This window comes from Rosa chinensis, chromosome 1, assembly GCF_002994745.2.
Source record: "Rosa chinensis cultivar Old Blush chromosome 1, RchiOBHm-V2, whole genome shotgun sequence".
Taxonomy (NCBI): domain Eukaryota; kingdom Viridiplantae; phylum Streptophyta; class Magnoliopsida; order Rosales; family Rosaceae; genus Rosa; species Rosa chinensis.
Genome location: NC_037088.1, coordinates 41,997,558 through 42,017,393, shown reverse-complemented (window position 1 = coordinate 42,017,393; position 19,836 = coordinate 41,997,558). Strand labels below are relative to the sequence as shown.

Genomic DNA, 19,836 nt, shown 5'->3' with positions numbered 1-19,836 from the left:
GGTAATCGTTTATCCCAGAAATTAGAAAGTGAAAGTCTTGGGTAGGGGCTGCCACGTGGTAGGGCAGTGCGGCCCACCAATCAAAACTCAAAAAAAAAAATTCTTGTTCCAAAACTGTCCTCAATTTGCAAGATAAAATACCCAAAATACCCCCCTGCTAGGCTGTGATTGAAGGGCCGCACTGCCCCACCACGTGGCAGCCCTACCTAAGACCTTCTCAATTAGAAAACCTACTTGACCAAATCAGCTTCCCTTATTGGAGCCAGACAATTACACCACAAATTGGAGCGGATTTACATATTCCAAAAAAGTTGTAGCTAGAATTTTCTTAAACAGAAGACTCGTTTTACATCAATTCTGTAATATCCATTACAGTTGAATTACAGTTGCACCTTTGCTTTTCATCAAGACAGAGAAGTTGAAGAGTCAAAAGGTGTTTTCATGGTGCAGAAAAAAATGGAAACTTTTTTGGAATCATAACGAAACGATAATACTCCACAGAGAGAAACATAAGTATATTCTCACCGGAGACGGGTCTAGAATATAATTGATAGAGGCCATATAATCATCATCTGGGACAACAATTTCATTGTCTTTGTGTAAAGTTTCTATATAACCTGGAAATTAGGCAAATTGTGGCTAATTCATTAGCCTTGTACTTGATAAGTTTTGAAAGATTCAAACTTTACAAATTAGCAATTCAATTTTGAATGAGTTGGTTACAACATAGATGAGCTTTGATCATAATAATGTCAGAGTGCATGAAGTGCTGATTGATCATTCACATTTTCTTTGAATGATAGATACTAAACCAACAGTCTCCAATTGTGACCAACCAAAAAAACAAAGGCTAGAGAGAATGTTGTAGATGAAAATGATTATAGGAGAGAAATGAAGAGAACCACCTGTTTTGGGATTATAGAGAGACCAGAGTTTCTTCTTGAATTCCAAGTCAGCCAATAGGATCCGTACCCAGACCCGAGTGTCGAAGCCCGACTTTTTCCTATTAGAAGTTAGAATGGAACCTCCAATTACGAAGATGAGCAGGACAGCACCTCAGCTTCAGTGGTGGTTGTTGTCGTCAAAACAGGGGCAGAAGCACAGCACCTCAGCTTGAAATGGTGACGGAGACGAGAAAAAGAGGAATGGCAAAACTGGAAAAAGAAGGCAGGGGCAGGGGTAGAATAGTCAATTAACTATTCATTTTGTTTGTCCTTTTGCTGAATGGGTTCTAATTCTAAATATACGAAAGACAAACTAACTGTTCACACCTGTTCATTGACGCCGAAAAGGACGGTGCTGTCCTCACTTTATTTTTTTTGCGGCTCTGCCATTCACTCTCTCTTGCTTTACCGATCCCGGCCTCGACCTCCATCAAGGTCAACACCCCCTGTTCGCTGATATCAGGCTTATCCATCGATCGCAATCAACATCAACAGAATCTTAGTAAAATTTAGCTTTCATAAAATCAGTTGATTTCGTTTACCATGTTATCTACCTTTATCTTTCTACACAGATTGATCAATTTTTTCTTCTCTGTAAACCATGTGTTTACAACTTCTTATTCTTTCTGATCTCGAAAATTTTGTTCCTTATGATAGTATTTGTTTTTGTTTTTCAAGAATTGGGAAACTGAAATTTTGTTATTAATCTGACAAAATAGAGTTACAGTAGAAATAAACCGAAGAAACTTGATTTCTAATGAAACTCTGTTTTACCTATTATTCTATTAATTTTTATGTACTACGGCTTCTATTAGATTATTTATTGTTCTCAATTTTGATCTGATATCAGTTTTTATCTTCTACAGATTCTGTTTGCTCTGCAATTTCACATCTAGGTGGTTAATTACAACAATTTCAAGGTATGCTTTTGATCGGTCACAATTTCAAATTTTTCACTACTGATCTATAGCATCTACTTTGTACTCTTAATTTCAATAATTCAATTATCTTCCAGCAAAACTAATTGTCTTCCAATGTTTTTTTACGAATTTTTTTCAGATTGATGTAAGCTTTAGGCACTTAGTTTCTATGGATGTACAGTTTAGTTCATAGATTGTTTTGAGTTCTTCAAATTTATACTTTCTCAATTTTTCAGGCAAAGTTTTAGATTATAAAAGTTGACCATTATGAAAACTTGGTGACAGTTCAGTTTAGTTGAATCAATAAGAATACAGGGGGAACATCATAGATGGTTTTTTTCTATAGTGAAACTGACCTCACATAAAAAAAAGGTGGTAAAAAATGACAAGTGAATTGAATTATTAAAAACTAACCTCACACTTGGTGATTTTTAACCCAATCTAATCTGTAATTTCTTTTTCTGCTTTTGATGTAAATTTGGGTCATGCTTCTTATTGAATTGGTCTAATCTGTGGGATTTGGTTAATTGCAGTGAGTGCCCACAAACATAGAGTTATCTCTACTAATTTTATTGGTTTTCTATTAAGGGAAAGAGATACGTTGAGTCCGCAACTCTGATCGTGACTCTTTGACAGCCCATTAGCTTTGTCTCCGTCGATAGTGCGAAGGTGAAATTTGAATTTCGGTATCATATAAATCTAGCATTTTCTGTGGAAATTCAAAATTTGTGTCGAATTGAAATCAGAGTATATGTTCGATGTCTTAAATATTTTGAATTTTATTGAGTTTGGTCAGTTTAAATAAGTCCAATTTAATTCCCTTTCTGTAACTTCATCAGGAACTTGATTCATAGACACATGATTATCGTTAAGAGTTTTGTGTAGGTTTTAGGGTTCTCTTATACTGTTCAGCTTTGGATAAATTAAGTGCATTTAAAATTTATTGTATATTTTTATTGTTAGATTAAAGGGTTTTTTAGTTATGGTTTCTATTTTTTATTACTTGCATTTTCTTATTTTTTATTTAATTTTGATTCATTAATAAACATGTCTTCTTTTTGTGATTGTGGATGTTGGTGATTATCTTGCCCGATTCTTATTGTCATTTCTATTTGTTTTGTTGTAGTTTTCAGAACTAGAAGGGGTGCTTTATCTGCTTTCAACGTGCTGGCAACAGTGGCTCGGTTTTACTGGTAGTTGATCGTTTGGCAGTAAACAGGTATTTTTCAGCTTTCTCTCATTTGTGTTTGGTTTCTTCTTTACTCCTTATATTATTATGTAAATGGAAGCTTAATGTTCAAAGCACCTTAAACAATACAACAGCAGGTCACCGTGCTGTTTGAGTTTCTGATATTTGGATTGTTGCCTTTTGCTTTTTTTGTGGTTAGGTTAATTAATTGTTCATTGTTCATTATTATTTTTTTTATCAATTTATGTGCCCATCTATTCTACATTTAGGCTTGAAAACAAAACGATGAAACTGGAATGTGTTATTGGTTTAATTGTATGTGTGATTATGATCTGTTTCTCTAATGCATTAAATAATTTGTTGTCTTCGTTTTAGTGATTAGTTCTGTACCTGCCTGGGATTTAAGTGGAGAAACAGAGGAGGGACTGTGTTATAGTCACTGAGCTTGCGAAGCCGCTGATTGCCTACTACATGTAAGATTAGCCCAATTTAATTATTTTAGTTCAATTTTGTGATTGTTTACTTCTGCACAGATCAAATTTTTGGAGAAAAGATAATCTGTGTGATTGAATTCCGATGCTAACAATGAAAACTCATTAGACATGACTAAAAATGGGTGAAGGTCATATTTTCAAGCTTTCCTTGGCTTTTCAGTTCAGATATTATTGGAGTGGTGTTGTTCTGTTTTGACTGTGATCAGACATTACTATTTTGTTTTTTTTTTCAAATCTTCATTTGCTTTTGTGTTGTGGTTAGTTACAAGGAGATGTGTTTCTGCAGATTTATTAATGTCATATCTAACTATTAACAAATTAGATAATGGTGATTAATGAATTGAAGTCTGTTTCTACTGTTAATGTTATTAAGGGTTTCTCGCATAATGGTGACTGATGACAAAAATTGAATTCGTTCTTACCCTCTGATTTCTTCATACATTTGGTAGTTTGACTAATTTTTATGGTTAAGTAATACAGTAAGAGTAACCAATTTTTGCGAGGTGGATGTTTTTTTTTTTTTTTTTTTTGTGGCTTTTCAAGGTTAGAACTAAATTGTGCAGTCAAATTTTAAGTGAAGCTATTCAATAAGGATTGCAGCAAACATTGCAAGAGAAGGTATAAACATTGCACAAAGTAAAACCTTATTTTTTTCTCAAATATGAGATTCTGAACTAAAGCTATTCAAGCACAGAATATATACGCATTGTAAAGCCATTAAGAAAAAAATTTAAAAAAAGGAAGCTAATCATGCGCAGAAAATAGTGGTGCCTTTTGTATATACTAATTCATAAACTGCATAATACTAATGCATTAGTGGGATGAGTATGCTTTAGAAATATAATCAAGAGGTATTGTATTTAAGAATTTATGCATATAGTGGTCTTTTTTTTTTTGGGTTGAAAGTTAGAACTAAATTGTGCGGTATAATTTTATTTTATTTTTGATCAGTTAAAAAACTTTCATTGATAACAAATGGTCAATACAACCTTCGGGGTTAAGGTGGCCTCGCTAAAAACCCTGCATGATCAGGGCAAGTAAAAAAGAGCACCACCCCCCATATCATCAATTTCTACATTCATCTAAAATGATATAAGTAAGCCAAGGTGGCCCTGCTTCCTGCCATAGTCTATCTTCGTCAGCCATCAAGGCATGCTTTGCCATCTTGTGTGCAGCAATATTGCCTTCTCTATTGACTTTCTTCCACAGGACTGATTCGAAAGTTGAAGCCAAGCACTTAATATCATCCAAGACTCCACCCTCCACACTAAGATCAAGCTCTGTCTTATTCAACGCATCAATTACTATGATGGAATTACTCTCCACTACTAAGTTCTGTAAACCAGCTTGTCTACACAACAGTAGTCCATGATAGACAGCAAGAGCTTCAATAGCAACAATAGATGGGTTTCCTAGCAGTACCTTATGCCCTGCACACTTCAATTTCCCCTCACCATCTCGTACAACCATGCCTAGACCAGCCTTTTTCTTTTTATAATCTATTGTTGCGTCAGTATTCAACTTCAGGTTTGGTGCGGTAGGTGGCCTCCACTTGACTTTCACTCTCTTTTGTGTTGCATCTTTAGGCACGGTCTCATTACTCCTTTGTGCATCTTGGAAGTTGTTTAACCACTCATTCGCACTCCATACAATTTGCTTACTCTCCTCCACAACTCCTTCGTGCTTAAATCTGTTCCTGCTCTTCCAAAGTAACCAACAGATAACAGTGAACAATTCAACCTCCTCTTTGGAGGAAGTTTTAACCACATGTGCAAACAAGTCAATGAAACTAGGTTCTCTCCATTGTTTATAAACTCCATGTAAGAATGAGAATTTCCAAACCTTCTTAGACCACGGACAGCTCCACATACAATGGATTGTTGTCTCCTCCTCCCTCCCACATCGGCAACAAAGGCTAGAATTTCCCACATGCCTTCTGGACAAATTAGCAGCACAAGGTAGGAAGCCTTTACAAGCACGCCAAAGAAATAGTTTCACCTTATTAGCAATTCTTAATTTCCACAAAGTGTCCCAAACTTGGGTACCTTCCTTATTGCTACTGTTGCTACAACCCACTGACCCTTCATGAACCCTCTGAAGCTCTGATGCTAACCAACACCCTGACTTCACTGTATACCTTCCATCTTTGCAATAATGCCAAACAATATAATCATCCCTCCTACTCGCAGCAATAGGTATTGACAGAATAGTATCGACCTCATGTGGGCGAAATGTAGATCTTATCAAACTTTCATTCCACATGCCAGAATAAAGCATCAACTCACTAACCTTCAAATTTAAATTACCAGTATGGGGAGAGACCGGTCTGAAGGTCCATGGTGTAGGTAACCATTTATCAAACCAAACCCTTATATTACGTCCTGTCCCCACTCTCCACCTAGTCCCACTGATCAGCAAATCTATACCCCACATCAAACTACTCCATATTAAAGAGGCACCTACTTCATTCCTAGCTCCCGCCCAATTTGTATGCGGGAAATATTTACCTTGCAGTAGCCTATGCACAAGGGAATTAGGCTCCATCACTAGACGCCATACTGTCTTTGCCAAAAGTGCTCGATTAAAAGCTTCAAGGTCCCGAAAACCAAGCCCACCTTGACTCTTACTCTTACAAAGTTGATTCCATTTACACCAATGCATCTCCGGCGACCTCATCCAGTGAAACCAGCCCAGAAAGACTCGCCTCCTTGCTCCGGTCGTCTCTGTGGTGGCCTCTTACGGCGATTCTCCTTCATGGTGGCGCTGCACGGCGGCACAGGTTGTGGAAATCGGACCCGACAGGAAATCGTAGCTCCGGCGACGGCACGGCTTCAAGTTTCCTTCCTTGGCTTCGTGGGCGTCGTCTGAGTCGATCTATGGTGTTTGTTTTGATTGGTTTACGTGGAAATCGTTTCAACTCAGTTGGGATTACTGTTCACGTCTTGTGAGGTAGTTTTCGATCCCTTAAGCTTATTTTCTGACTTCGAGCCAGTTATGAAAGTTCACAAGCATGCTTAGATGAAGAACTTTGATGTTTGGAGTTTTGTGAAATATTGAGTTTTGGCTGGAGGCGGTGCGCCACCATCTGTGGCGGCGTTCCGGCGGTGTTCCGGCCATGTATGGGACTTTTTCTGGTATTATATGTCTTCTACTCGTCGATACGAGCATTTCAATATATAACATGAAATTTTGGAGTTCGTTTGGAATTGTTATGATTTTTGCAGTTTCATACCGATCGATTTATTCTATCCGTGAGGATTCGAGCGTCCGATCGACTTGTGGTTTGGTCACATCGATCGTGGATGTATTCCGAAGACTTTAGGAGGTCTCGGATGTGGTTTTGCCTCGATTGGCGCCACTTTGGGGATTTTAGTTCAAAACAGGGGTTTCGGACTTAAATCGTCTGTGAATCATCACTAAGTTGGAACCGTATGTGATTAGGTACTTGACGAAGTATTCTGGACGGTTATTTTGTGGATTGCAGCTTGGTGCTTTATTGAAGACGCAGCGGGAGTTCGAGGTGAGTAATCTCACGAAGTTCATTCACGAACAGGTTGACCTTATTGTTTTGAGAGTTATTTAGTTAACTGCAAAATATAGTTGGTATTAGTGGCCTTCCTGAGTGAATGACCACTTATATATATATTTACGTGGAATATGTATATTCTTGTGGGTTGATGAGTGAATTGAAGCAATAGGTATTGATGGGTTTCATTCTATTGTTTTGGGGCTTGACTTTTCGGGAAACATTTTGTGGGAATTGGGAATTTCTATTGTTTTGAAAAGTGTCAAGATTTGGTGTGAGTTGCTTTGAATGTTTTGATCTAACGACCGGGGGTCGGAAGATCTGAGAGTCACAGGTTGTGATTTCTCCTTTTGGTTGATTTAACGTTTTGATCTGACGACCGGGGAGGTCTGATGATTGGAGGTCACGGGGTGACATCTCCTTTTGGGTCCTGAGTGACCATTTTGAAAGGTTTTGATCTAACGACCGGGGAGGTCTGAGGATTTGGGGTTGCTGGGAGTAACCTCAGGCATATATATCGGGACTTCACGCCTTTGGCCGAGTTTGTGGATACGATCAGTTAGAGCTCTAATCTGTTGCCATAGTACATCATGGGGGGTAGCGGGGAGCTATCTTATGCTAATGAGTACGTGTTTTTAAAAGGAAGTTTCGGGGATTCTTTCTTTTAAATGTCCTGGGAGGACTTGTTTATCATATTTAATTGTCAGAGTTTCAATTATTATGATTTTGTCACGGGGTGACTTGTGTTGATTTGAGAATGTGTTTTAAAAGGGAGTTTCGGGGATTCTTTCTTTTAAATGTCCTGGGAGGACTTGTTTATCATATTTAATTGTCAGAGTTTCAATTATTATGATTTTGTCACGGGGTGACTTGTGTTGATTTGAGAATGTGTTTTAAAAGGGAATTTCGGGGATTTTTTCTTTTAAATGTTCTGGGAGGACTTGTTTATCATATTTAATTGTCAGAGTTTCAATTTATATGATTTGGTCACGGTGTGACCTTTATTGTGATTTTTTTGGGAAATGCATATTGAATTGTCAGAGTTTTCAATTTATATGGCTTTGTCACGGGGTGACTTGTATTCGTTTCTTTTGGGAAAAGAATGTGCTGTTTTGGGAAAACATGGTGTGTGTTTCTTTTACGAGTTGATGGGTTTCCTCGTTAGGCGAGTTGTGCATGTGTGGTTTTGAGTTACTCATACGGGCTTACAAAAGCTTACCGGATTTGTTGTGTGGCAACCCGGTACACCATTCAAACGGTGTAGGGGTTAATCCTGCAGGTTAGGATAATCGGGGCTGAAGCTGAGGTAGCGCCTTTGCAGCTTTACGGTAGGAAGCCTTTTTTGTGACTTTACCGTTATTTGGACTTCCGTTGTAGTGAGCTCTGAGGAGCATTTACGTTTTATCTTGTTGTTGACAATTTAATTCATAAGCTTATGTAATATATAACTCTTTGGACGCGAGTGTATATTAACTTTGAGGGTTCAGGACATCAATATGTGTGTAAGTTTAAGGGAAAAAGATTTCAGGTATTTTGTATTGATGACTGGACGTTCACGCATATATAATTATGGGGTTATATATATCGATTTTCATGTGTGTAAAATCAGGGGCGTGACAAATGCGTCCCCTTCTTCCCATCCGCCTTCCCCCACCAGAAGTTTGCAACTTTAGATTGAAACGACTTGCAGATACCTTTCGGGAGCCTGAAAACGTTCATTGTAAATGTTGAGATTGCCTGGGCAATGGCTTTGACTAACACTAGCTTCCCTGCTTTAGACAAAAACTTACTGTTCCACCCAGTAAGATGAAAGTCAAGTCTCTCATTTATTTTTTGAACATTTCTTTTTTACTCCTCCCTGTCACCGTTGGGAGCCCTAAGTACCGTTCATGGAATGGTACCACAGGCACGCCCAACATCTCCTGAATATTAGACTTAACCCCCTCGTCCACTGCTGGTCCAAAAGAGATGGTTGATTTCTGAAAATTAACTTTCTGACCCGCTGCAGCCTCGTACAATAGAAGACATTGCTTCAAATGCATTACCACTTCCCTCCTAGCAGTAGCAAAAATCAAACTGTCGTCTGCGAATAAAAGATGATTCACAGGAGGTGCATTCTCCCCCACATGGACTCCTTCAATAAAACCCTCTCTGCAAGCCTTTTGAAACAACCCAGATAAACCTTCAGAGCAAATCAAAAAGAGATAGGGAGATAGGGGATCTCCCTGTCTGAGCCCCCTAGTCGGATGGAAATTACCATAAGCTTGTCCTTCCCATAAAATAGAAAACCTGACCGAAGTAACACACCTCATGATCAAGGAGACCCACTGTTCATATAATTTTAAGTGTGAAAGATTTTCAAGGTTAAAATAATTTTTTTCTTTTTTGGGTTTTGAAGGTTAGAACTAAAGTGTGAGAGATTTTCATTTTATCAATGTTTGTTTCTAGATCAGTGATGCAGGGTTATCAATGTTTCTATAATTTGATTTTGTATATGTTCTTTTAAGTTCGCACAGTTTAAAAGGCTGGAAAAGTGTTCTTTTACTGCATCAGGCCACAGTTTGTGACGATTACCTTGGTGTAAGGGCGATTGAATCCACTTTCTGCCTTGACAGCTCTCTTATCTCCTGTCGCCAAAGCACTCTCTCTTTCTTTGTTAACTCTGTAAGAAAAGAAATAGAAATACGTTTTAGCTCAAAGTCTCAAACTTGCTACTGCTCAGTTTAATCTTTTGAGGTACAATTGGTAAATCTGGAACTTTTCTTTGAAATAGATGTTGTGCTTGATTTAATGTATGCAATTGGGCCTGCAAATTGTGTGCCATTGCTTTGTGTATTTCTCCTATTTCAAGTCTTTAATGAAGTCAGTGCTTGCAGATCACTGCTGGTTATGTAAATATTTGTACAACGAATGTATAAATTTTAGCAAGTAAACAAACCCGCGGCATCGCGCGGGAGGCATTATCTAGTATAATTACTAGATAGATATCTCGCGCGATGCTGCAGGGGTATATGTATACATTTTTCATTAAACGGTGAATATTTACATATTTCAAAATCTTGTGTTCTAACCAGATTCATATATTTACACATGTTTCAAAAATCAAAGTTCTAGAAAGAGCAAGCTTGGCTACTTACAATTTTCAAAAAGTAAACATTCTATCCAAAGTTGTTTTTGATACTGGTTATAAATATTGTTGCCTCTGAAAATCACCTCGGCCAAGAAAGCCAAGAGATCAAAGAATAAATGTCCTTCTCAATGAATTGATTGCGGGGAGTGCCAACACACGGCTAGAAGGCCAAGTGTGCAATTGTAGATGTAGTAGATGTAGTTCTGACTTATCAAGCAATTGTTGGCCGAGGAAGAAACTTATTCTCGGCCGATAGTTCGCTACCTTTGGATCAAGGACTTGATGGCTGAAGGTCGGGTGAATTGGGTGTGGTTGTGAGAGTATGAGTGAATACGAATTGTCTAATCACGGGGCTTAGGTCAATTGGATCCAAGTAATAACACGTAACAGTAAAAGTGAACTCGTAAGGAATGAAATTCTCAATATTGATAGCTACTATGTGACGACAAACAGTAAATAACATGATCAAATAAATAAAGTATAAAGCAAATGTTAAAGACAACAATGATGAAATTGAAATCTGGAATGGCTGAAAATTATTAACTATTGTTTGAAAGAAACAAAGAAAACAATTCAAAATCGATACTAGGCTATAAGGAAAGTAAAGTAACTGAAATTATAACTAGCAAAGCAAACTAATTGAGGAAACAGACGGAAATTCTACCTAAGCAAAAGGTACGAAGAAAACAAGAAAAGTTTGTTGGCTTGAGTTTCTGGAGTTGTGTGTGTGATGTCTTCTGTTGATGCTTCTATTTATATTGGCTGTCTTGCAACTTGAACTGATCTCTTGACTCTTTGAAGTTAAGTGGAATTCGGCCTCCTCTTGGCTTAATGGCTCTATCTTGATTTGGCTCCAATGCTTATCATCGGCTGACTTGATGCTGGACTCCGTCTTGATCGGCTTTGATGATCGTTATCAACGGCTGGAACTAATCTTGAAGCAAACTAACTTGGGTTGAACTCTCCTTATCAACTGACATGAACTTCAAGTCGATTGAAATACTAACTTGATCAAATTTCATCTTTATCGCTTATCTCCTCTCTGACTATTGCTTAATATCTTTCCAAGTTGCTGAGTCCAAGTTGGAAACTGACTTAAGTGATTTGAGCAACTGGCCGATGGGCTTTTAGACAATAAACCTTCTTTTGAATTGATGATTACTGGCCAGCCAATAACCAACGGCCTAACTTTCGAAACCTTCTATCGGCATAGTTTTTTGTCTGACTTGTCTTGGACCAAATGAACTGTCCAATTATTCATCGGCCAATATATTTGGTCGACGGCCCATTCGTTCATTTGAATGGCTTATTCATAGTCAATCAATAACTACATGCACGTTAGCTATGTCTGAGTGGGCATGCAAATGTGGGTACAAACATTTAGAACTTTATAAGTTTATCATAGATCAGTAAATTGTTATACAAATTTTTAAAATCTTCACTGCTAAGTTTCATATGTTGCTCCTTATATTATGTTGTTTGTTTCAGCGATAGCCCATCATATCCAAAAGCAAATGAAGAGTCTTGAACACCATATGAACCAATAAGTGATACATTAGAGGATGATTAGTTCCAACTTGAAACGTATTTTATTTTGGTGAGATTTAACCACTTTCTTAATTTGTACGTAAAGAATTTGTTAGAATATCCCTTTCTTTTGAAAAACGTAAATATAGAAGTTTGGTTAATACCAGTTCCTACTCAACACTTCCATTTTTGAAATATGTATATATTAAAATCAAGTTAAAATGCCAGTTTTCATAATATGTAAAACGATAACATATTCCATTAACATTTCTTATATTGTCATTTCTACGCTATTGCGTATAAAATTTAAGACAAAAAAAAAAAACAAATTCCAGCATCGCGCAGGTGAGCTGCCTAATTTCAATTAAAATAAAGTCTTCTCTTCTTAAAAAAAATGGTAACAATAAAATAAAATAAAATCCTTGCAAGAAAAAAAACGACAGTAAATAAACAATACATGTTTTTGGGTAAATAGATACTTGATTAAGGGCAAAGCCCACCATTACATACAACAATTAAATAAATCCCTTCCCATAAGAAACGAGCAAACCAAGGTTTAAGATACAGACAACTTTCTATCAACTTCAACTGCTCCGACCGCCACACATACTGTTGAAAAATCAATGAAAGCAGTCATTCAGTGGTCTGAGTGCCAAGCCCTCCCTTAGTCCGTTTACCCTGGATGATAATTGAACCTTGCTCTGCACTTTTCTTATGGGATATTTAATTGTTGTATGCAATGGTGGGCTTTGCCCTTAATGAAGTATCTCATTTACCAAAAACATGTATTGCTAATTTTCTATTTATTTATTTACGGTCGTTTTTTTATTTCTTGCAAGGATTTTTTTAAATTTTATTGTTAACATTTTTTTTTTAACGGTCTGAGGGCTTGGCACTCAGACCACTGGTGACAAAATGATGATGACTCCTTGACTCTTCTTCCATTAAAAATAAAAAAAAGTTGAACCCTTTTTGAAACAAAAAAAAATATTTGAAGAAAAAGTCAAATAATTTTCTAAACATCAACCGAATTCCAATGACATGTTGCACTTAAGCAAAATAAAAGGGGGAGTAAATTTCACACTCTTTGTTTTACAATGTACATTTCATGTTTACTTTTTAGTATATAATAAGGTATGTTCGGCGACATTTTAAAAATAATGTTCTAAAAAAGATTTTTGAAAAAAAAAAAATGAGAAAATGAGATTATATTTTTCAAATATGAAAAAGTATTCTATAGTTTAGTTATAGAAAAAAAACATTCTCCATATTTTCTCAATTGGAAGAAGGAAAAAGTGAAAACGTCATATTGTTGTTTTCAGTTTCTTTGAGTGAAAATTGGCTGAGATGCAAGGATTGATTGTTAGTCCTTACTCTCAAACTGGGGACGAACTGATATAGGGGCAACATAATTATGAGAAATTCTTCTATGCATCGGCAGTGCAAGTGACCCAACACATATTAAGTGATCTCAACCTTTGATATATTTGTAGTCAACCTTTTTTATTAAAGTCCAGTTGATGTTATCTAGCCATCTATTTCTATCGGTGCAAGTGCACTTTTGTGCTTTGAATCCATAATTATTCATACCCCAGGTCCTGATGGTATCATCACTGGTCACTGGTAATGTTTGCATCACGAATCAAAGTTGATAAAATTGAATTAGTGTATGATTTTTCTTTTTTGTAATTTGTATCACTGATAATGTTCGCAGGTATGGCCAAGTCATTCCAGATGAGGTGATTGATCCGTTTAACCGGGGGATTTGGGGTGGCTATTCAGAACAAAGAAATCAGGGAAAGACTGTGAGGTTCGTGTGTATTGTTTTCTATATTGTTTGCAAAGTTGATAAAGACTCTGCAAAGTTCATATAAACATGTACTGCACTCTTGCTATCATCCATTCAGTAGAAACGATATATAGACTCTAGTGATGAAATGGACACTATTCAATATCCTTTCATTTCAGCCATCTGCGTCTTGTTTGCTGTACAGTTTGCACTTATGTGCACATTATAAGCTCTACATGTGCTTTCAAATTGCATGTGTGGTTTTGTTGGTACTTTTAGTTGTGAAATCCCAGCAATGGGTTCTTATAGAGTGCTCCTTGGAGCTATGGCCACTCAATAACTGAAAGTCTCTCTCTAAAATTCCTGTCCTTTTTTTTTGTTTTTGTTTCCAAATTGAAACCTAGCTGAAATCCTCGGTTTTGTTTGGCCAAAATTTATGTTCGTTCAATAGTATCCTTTTTTTGGCCTGCAGTTCAATGGTATCCAAACCACAAACCCATCTCCGCACTCGGAGCCTTTCTCTTGAAATCAATAATTTCTGTTTACCCCCTGGAACTTTTCAGGTTGTTCTAGTTGTCAAGCTGAAATGGGAAACAAAATATTAGAAAACAGTGTGTGAGCGAAGTAACATAAGATAAGGGGAGTGCAAAAATTCTTGAGTTTACATGACAATTATTTGACATGATTTATAAACTGCTCTGCTCATACATCAAAGATGGCTATTATCAAACATTTATCCTACCTTCCATGAAGGCTTAGGCCACTGCTGATAAACATAACTAAAATGTGCATCTCTTTATTAGAGTTACAAACTAATCGAGCAAAAGGAATCAAAACCTAAAGCCTAGCATATCCATTGGAGCCATGGATGCCGATTTCTTGGAAATTTACACAATTGGAGAGTGCAGTTGTGAACCTCTCAATATCAGCCCTTGTGTGTGTTGCACTCAAAGTCACTCGTAGCCTGGGGGAGAATTATGAATAAAGATGTGTAAGTGCTGAACACAAAAACAACATTTCAACCCAACATTTATGCCTAAGCATACTTTTATGCCCAAGTTTAATCAGTAATCATTCAACATTTGATATCTGGTCATAGCAATACACTAGTCCCATTCATTTTGGCCATATATTCACACTATAACCTTTGTACAGAATATGGTAGAGTTAAATCTGTACAACTGCCTGAATACAAATCTACAATCTAGACTAGACTCAGATGCATTGTCAATTTAGTCATGGGGTAAAACTTTTTCTGAATTAGACAAGGATTGTGAATCAGGTAGCTAGCAAAGCATCATTACAGCAAGAACAAAATGCAGCTTGTTCAATCCAAGCTTGCATGTGACAATAGCAGAAAGGAAAAGTCAACAAAGATTTGCTACGAACCTGCATGAGTTGGGTGGCACCGTTGGGGGTCTGATTGCAGTCACATGGAAACCCGATTTCAACAGACTCCTGTCCAATGATGATAAATAAAGTTGGTCTAGTGGGATGTAGGTGTAAAATAAGCTGCATACAAACAACTGTGTGTGTGTGTAAAGAAAGAGAGAAAGAGAGAGGGAGAGAAACAAAACCGGCTCGCTTTCAAAGCCTTCTCTTCGCTCCCTACGACAAGCGATATTATTGGACTGTTTATGGGAATTCCAGTGAGAGCACGAAAATCTTGCACCCGACTCCAAATTGCCTTTCTACGCCATGTTTCCTTTCTTGCGACAATAACAGCAGCTGCAAAGTTATATTTTCTATTTTCAACAACAAAATAACCGGAAAAGGAAAAGGCTAGAGGCACACCAAGTGAATCATCAATGCCAGATTACTGCTAGAGTGTAATGTAAAAAGAACACTGCTATATTATGAGAAATGCTTGCCACAAGGCTACAACCAAGCTTGAGGCAAGATCAGACCAACTTTAGTGTTTGGCACATTTGAGTTGTGATCATATAAGTCTCAGGTTATCTGTCTTTGCACTTAAATGCATGATATCACATATTGAACTGAGCTTCTCACCTAAACCACAAATTCATAGATACTCTGAAATTTACATTATTGCCAATTATCAGTCCTTGCATGCTAACCATTTATGAGAAATCAACCACCCAACTAGCGTAAAAGAAGCTTCCATTATACAAAGCATCAGATGTTTGAAAGGAATCATATTCAACTATAAGAGCCCAAAAGTTCATTAACAAACAAATTCATATAATTTACCATGGGCCGCAGCAGCAATTGGTAATGGTGTAGCAGTTGAAAATATAAAGGAGCGTCCTCGTGACTGTATGAGTTGCTTCCATCTTTTGCTGTCATATGCCAATCAGAAAATGGCATGAGTCACATAACTAGATATACAAGTCTTCCAATATAAAGAGATGAAACATGCAAGAATGCATTGAGTCAGCACCTAATTCTTTGAAGATCTACCATGTTTCAAAGAAACTCGGTAATCCAAGAATAAATACCTTTTTCATTTATATTTGCTACACTATAAACCCAAGATTGACACTTTCAACTATTGTTTACTGAGGTAAAAGAAACCATGAACAGTTGATTACCTGCATGCAATGAACCCGCCATGGCAACCTGCAGCTTTACTCAACGTGCCAACACATATGTCAACATCTCTTTCACAATGGAATTCCTCAGCCACTCCACCACCATTTTTACCGCAAACAAAGGTTCCATGAGCCTGAATGAAATGGTAGATTTTCTTTTTCACTAATATAGTAATATGTAATATCTACATGAAAGATTATAGTAACAAGAGCCACTTTTTCTTTCATACATACAAATTCAATCAACAGGACTAGTTGACCTCCTGGTGTAATTGGATACTTCATTAGTACTATAATCACACTCTGAAATACTGAACTTTTCATGATTTGGTTTTCCAATGAATATGATGAATTTACTAAAAAGGTTAGCGTAAAAAATATGTGTACAGTAGTATGTACAAGACAGGCTTGAAAGTTGAAATACTTTCGAGCTGTTTTAGTTCCCAATAACTCAAGAGGACTTACATCATCAATGACTAACAGAAAGTCATGCTGCTTGCGTAGCTTCACCAGCTCGATCATTGGTGCAAAGTCTCCATCCATACTAAACAAGCTGCGGTGGAAGACAAATACAGATCACAGAAACACTTAATATAAAGACAAAATTGATCCCAACTGAAATGATGGTAAAGAGAGCAGCTTTAAAATAGGATCATTTACCTATCAGTCACAACAACTTTCTTCTGCATTGTGCAACTGGATCTGTCAAATCACAAATGAATTTCTAAGCTATGGACACAATAAAGTATGGATCCAAGAAGAGAAACAGAAGTTCAAGACCTACAACAATGCCTTAAGGTGAATCATGTCACAATGTCTATAGATGAATATCTCTACAGATTTTTGTCGTTCAGCAAGACGAATACCATCAATTATCGACGCATGGTTCAGTTCATCAGAAAAAATGGCAATCTTTTCATTAGTTAAAGGTGTTTTTCCAGCAGCCAAGAGAGAACCAACATTTCCCAACACTACCATCAAGGCCATATTGGCTGCAAACCCTGTAGGACAAAGAAGGCAATCCTAGTGGATAAATTTTAAACAAGATTGCATCAGTTTCAAAGTAAAATACCTAAAAGTAGTCGAATAGATTACAAACAATGCAAAACAATAAAATCAAACGTTTAGTACCATACAATTATGTCCACAGTTTTATCTAAAGACTTCAACTTTGCAATACAAACTTAGAAGTCACACTCACTTAAGTAACCCATTGGAAACCTAGTCAATGAATTTGAACTCTAATCTTCATCTAGAACTGAAAAAGGCGATTAAAACTATTCACCGCATTACCATTTTGTATATACTAAACAAATCAGCGTTCTAGTACTTGGCTCTTAAATAAGCAAAGCAGTGAAGAAAAGAAAGCTATAACATCCAAACAGAGCAGCTGATACCTCTTTCTTCTTCAAGTCCGCTAAGGATGACTCCAGTCGCCTATGGTAATCCGTATATCCACAGATCAAAGCAGAGCCCCTTGGGCCCATTCCATGTTCTTGAGCCGCCTGGTTCAATATAATTCTTATAACTGTGTTCCAAAACATAATACATACAAGCCATAACTAATGTACTGTCAAAGATACAACCTTAGCAGCAGCATTTCCAATGGTGGGATGTGAACTCAAGCCCAGATAATCATTTCCAGAGAACAACAACAGCTTTTTGAATCTCCGGGTATCTTCCTCATCTCCTATAAACTCCAAAAACTTGTAACAAGTTCCAAACTTGTATAAAAAATTCCACAAAAACTGTAGTTAGTATTGAAATTTCGAACCGTACCGGAACTGGGGATGTCACTGAGCCATTTCTGGAACGTTGATTCGGGAATGTGGACCTCCACGGAGGAACGGTCCCAGAGCTGCATTTGGTGGAAGACTTGGAGGTCGTCGTCTTCGACGGTGGTGGTGGGTTTTTGAGGTTCATTGCGGAAGTAGATGGGTCGGAGAGACCGGAGGAGTTGCAGGCGTTCAAGTTTGTCAAGGGAGTGTTCGACCCAGTTGTCCCAGGAGCTCATCGTGTTTGATTTGCAGAGAGAGAGAGAGAGAGAGAGAGAAGAGCCGGCGGGGGTAGCTGGATTGTTGGAGAGTGTCACCCTCAACTTTCAAGTTGAACAGTAAATTCAACACACGACGGCTTCCCATATGTAACAATACATAGGGAAAACGACATGTCTCATATGTTGGTTGCTCGACTTTTGGTTACATGGAATCATGGTAGATATTTCTCGAAGCACCGACTGTCGTTCATTTCTCGTGCTTGTCATTTAGCTTATACTAGAAAAGGCAACCGCGCGATGCTGCGGGAATTGGATTTGTTAGTTTTTAACAATTTTTTATGTAGTGCTTAGTTGTTAAACAATTCTTTTTGTAATTCTGATAAAAAATGTAATAGATCATAATTACATAAGTTTGAGAAATAGAAATTTAGATTGTAGCTTAAGCAGATTATGGCCGATTCATAAACAAAGTCTCTATAATGCAAGTTTTAATAAGCTGCTTGAACAGATTACACATTTGTGAGAACTCCAATTACAGAAATATGATTAATGAAACTCTTTCATTTTTAAGATTAAAAAAAAAAAAAAAAAACCTACTTTAGGTATCATTTGTAGAAATTTACAAATACAAAACAAAATTGTTCTCCCATAAAAAAAGAAAAATAAAAATAAAAAACTAAAAAGATATGGCAAAATTGAAAAAGAAAAAAAAAAGACAGATTGGAATTTTTGTTAAAACTTGGGGACAAAACCGTCATTCCACTGTTACATGAACAGTGTTGAACAGTGGATCCATCTTTAGTATTATGTATAATATCAGAACTCTCACAAACCCTGGATGAATTTTTTTATCAAGTTGTTTTTGAAACTTTACCAGTTGCATAATAATAAGTTAAAACTATTTCAATCTGAGCTTAAGTTTACGGGGTTGATCTTAATTCTATGTACCATGCGATATTTTACCATATATATACTATGTACAAGTATGAGTCACATAACTGTTAATCACTTGATTAGTTTGGTAGTACGCATGAGTCCTTTACAGGTGAGGTAAATATATATGGTATATTAGATAATGAAACTTAATTAACAATCCCTTCGTGTATGTACGTCGAGTCTAAAGCATCAAGATATATTGAAGACTCTATGAGGGTAAGAAAGTAACAATAACCACAAATTTTTCACCGCTTAAAAGTAGCTGTCTCATCTGCTTGAATCTGGACAATACATGGAACCTAGTTGAATATTGTAACTTTTTAAGTGTCTGAAAAGACAAAGAAGATATTGGCCAAACATAAAAGACAAAGAAGACATGGGAAGTCCAATTTGATATCGTCTCTGATTTCTAGGAAGTAAACTTTGAAGATGAAGCAACATGCATTAACAAGCATGCCAATATTGAAGCATGAAACAAGGAGGAAACTTGACTTCGCTGGCTTCCAATTGCATAGTATGTGCATGAGTTGTATGGTGAGTACATGAAGCCAATATATTGGCGTGAGAGATGGCAACAAATGTGATCGGGAATCCATCATTTGTGAGCAAGAGATAGTTGGTACAATAGAAACAGAGCCTCATTTGAGAGATCGAGAAGAAATGTGCCTTAATTAATTGAGAAAATAATCTCTCAAGTTAATAGGAAATGTGTTACTACTTTATTAAAGTTCAGTCACTAAATTGTTTCTTATAATCCTATTATTTTATATAATGGAAGAAAGTAGTACTATTGCTTTCTGGAGATATATGCACATTTGTTGAATTTCATGAAA

At 36.9% G+C, this 19,836-nt stretch overlaps 1 protein-coding gene and 1 long non-coding RNA gene across 9 annotated transcripts; one reads left to right on the top strand and one right to left on the bottom strand.

The window, feature by feature from the left end:
* Positions 1-1,303: 1,303 nt before the first annotated feature.
* On the top strand, positions 1,304-10,040 carry LOC112176209. 7 transcript variants are annotated; one of them, XR_005808613.1, is made up of 6 exons: positions 1,304-1,446; positions 1,811-1,864; positions 2,398-2,533; positions 2,991-3,083; positions 3,429-3,526; positions 9,581-10,040. It is a non-coding gene; the product is annotated as an uncharacterized LOC112176209 (long non-coding RNA). The 7 variants fall into 7 exon arrangements; XR_005808617.1 differs by having other exon boundaries at positions 1,365-1,379; XR_005808618.1 differs by having other exon boundaries at positions 1,312-1,864; positions 9,608-10,040.
* A 4,161-nt stretch (positions 10,041-14,201) lies between these two features.
* LOC112176189 (8-amino-7-oxononanoate synthase) lies at positions 14,202-18,203 on the bottom strand. Of its 2 annotated transcripts, none has more exons than XM_024314011.2 (11): positions 17,851-18,203; positions 17,658-17,761; positions 17,469-17,576; positions 16,856-17,094; positions 16,732-16,773; positions 16,537-16,624; positions 16,072-16,205; positions 15,731-15,819; positions 15,097-15,247; positions 14,909-14,977; positions 14,202-14,483 (listed from the first exon to the last, which is right to left on the bottom strand). In XM_024314011.2, the coding sequence occupies exons 1-11, from the start codon at positions 18,083-18,085 to the stop codon at positions 14,357-14,359; spliced, it is 1,386 nt and encodes a 461-aa protein (XP_024169779.1). In that variant the 5' UTR covers positions 18,086-18,203; the 3' UTR covers positions 14,202-14,356. The 2 variants fall into 2 exon arrangements, with proteins under 2 accessions (XP_024169779.1, XP_040372757.1); XM_040516823.1 differs by having other exon boundaries at positions 17,658-17,777; positions 17,851-18,160.
* Between the last annotated feature and the right edge of the window lie 1,633 nt (positions 18,204-19,836).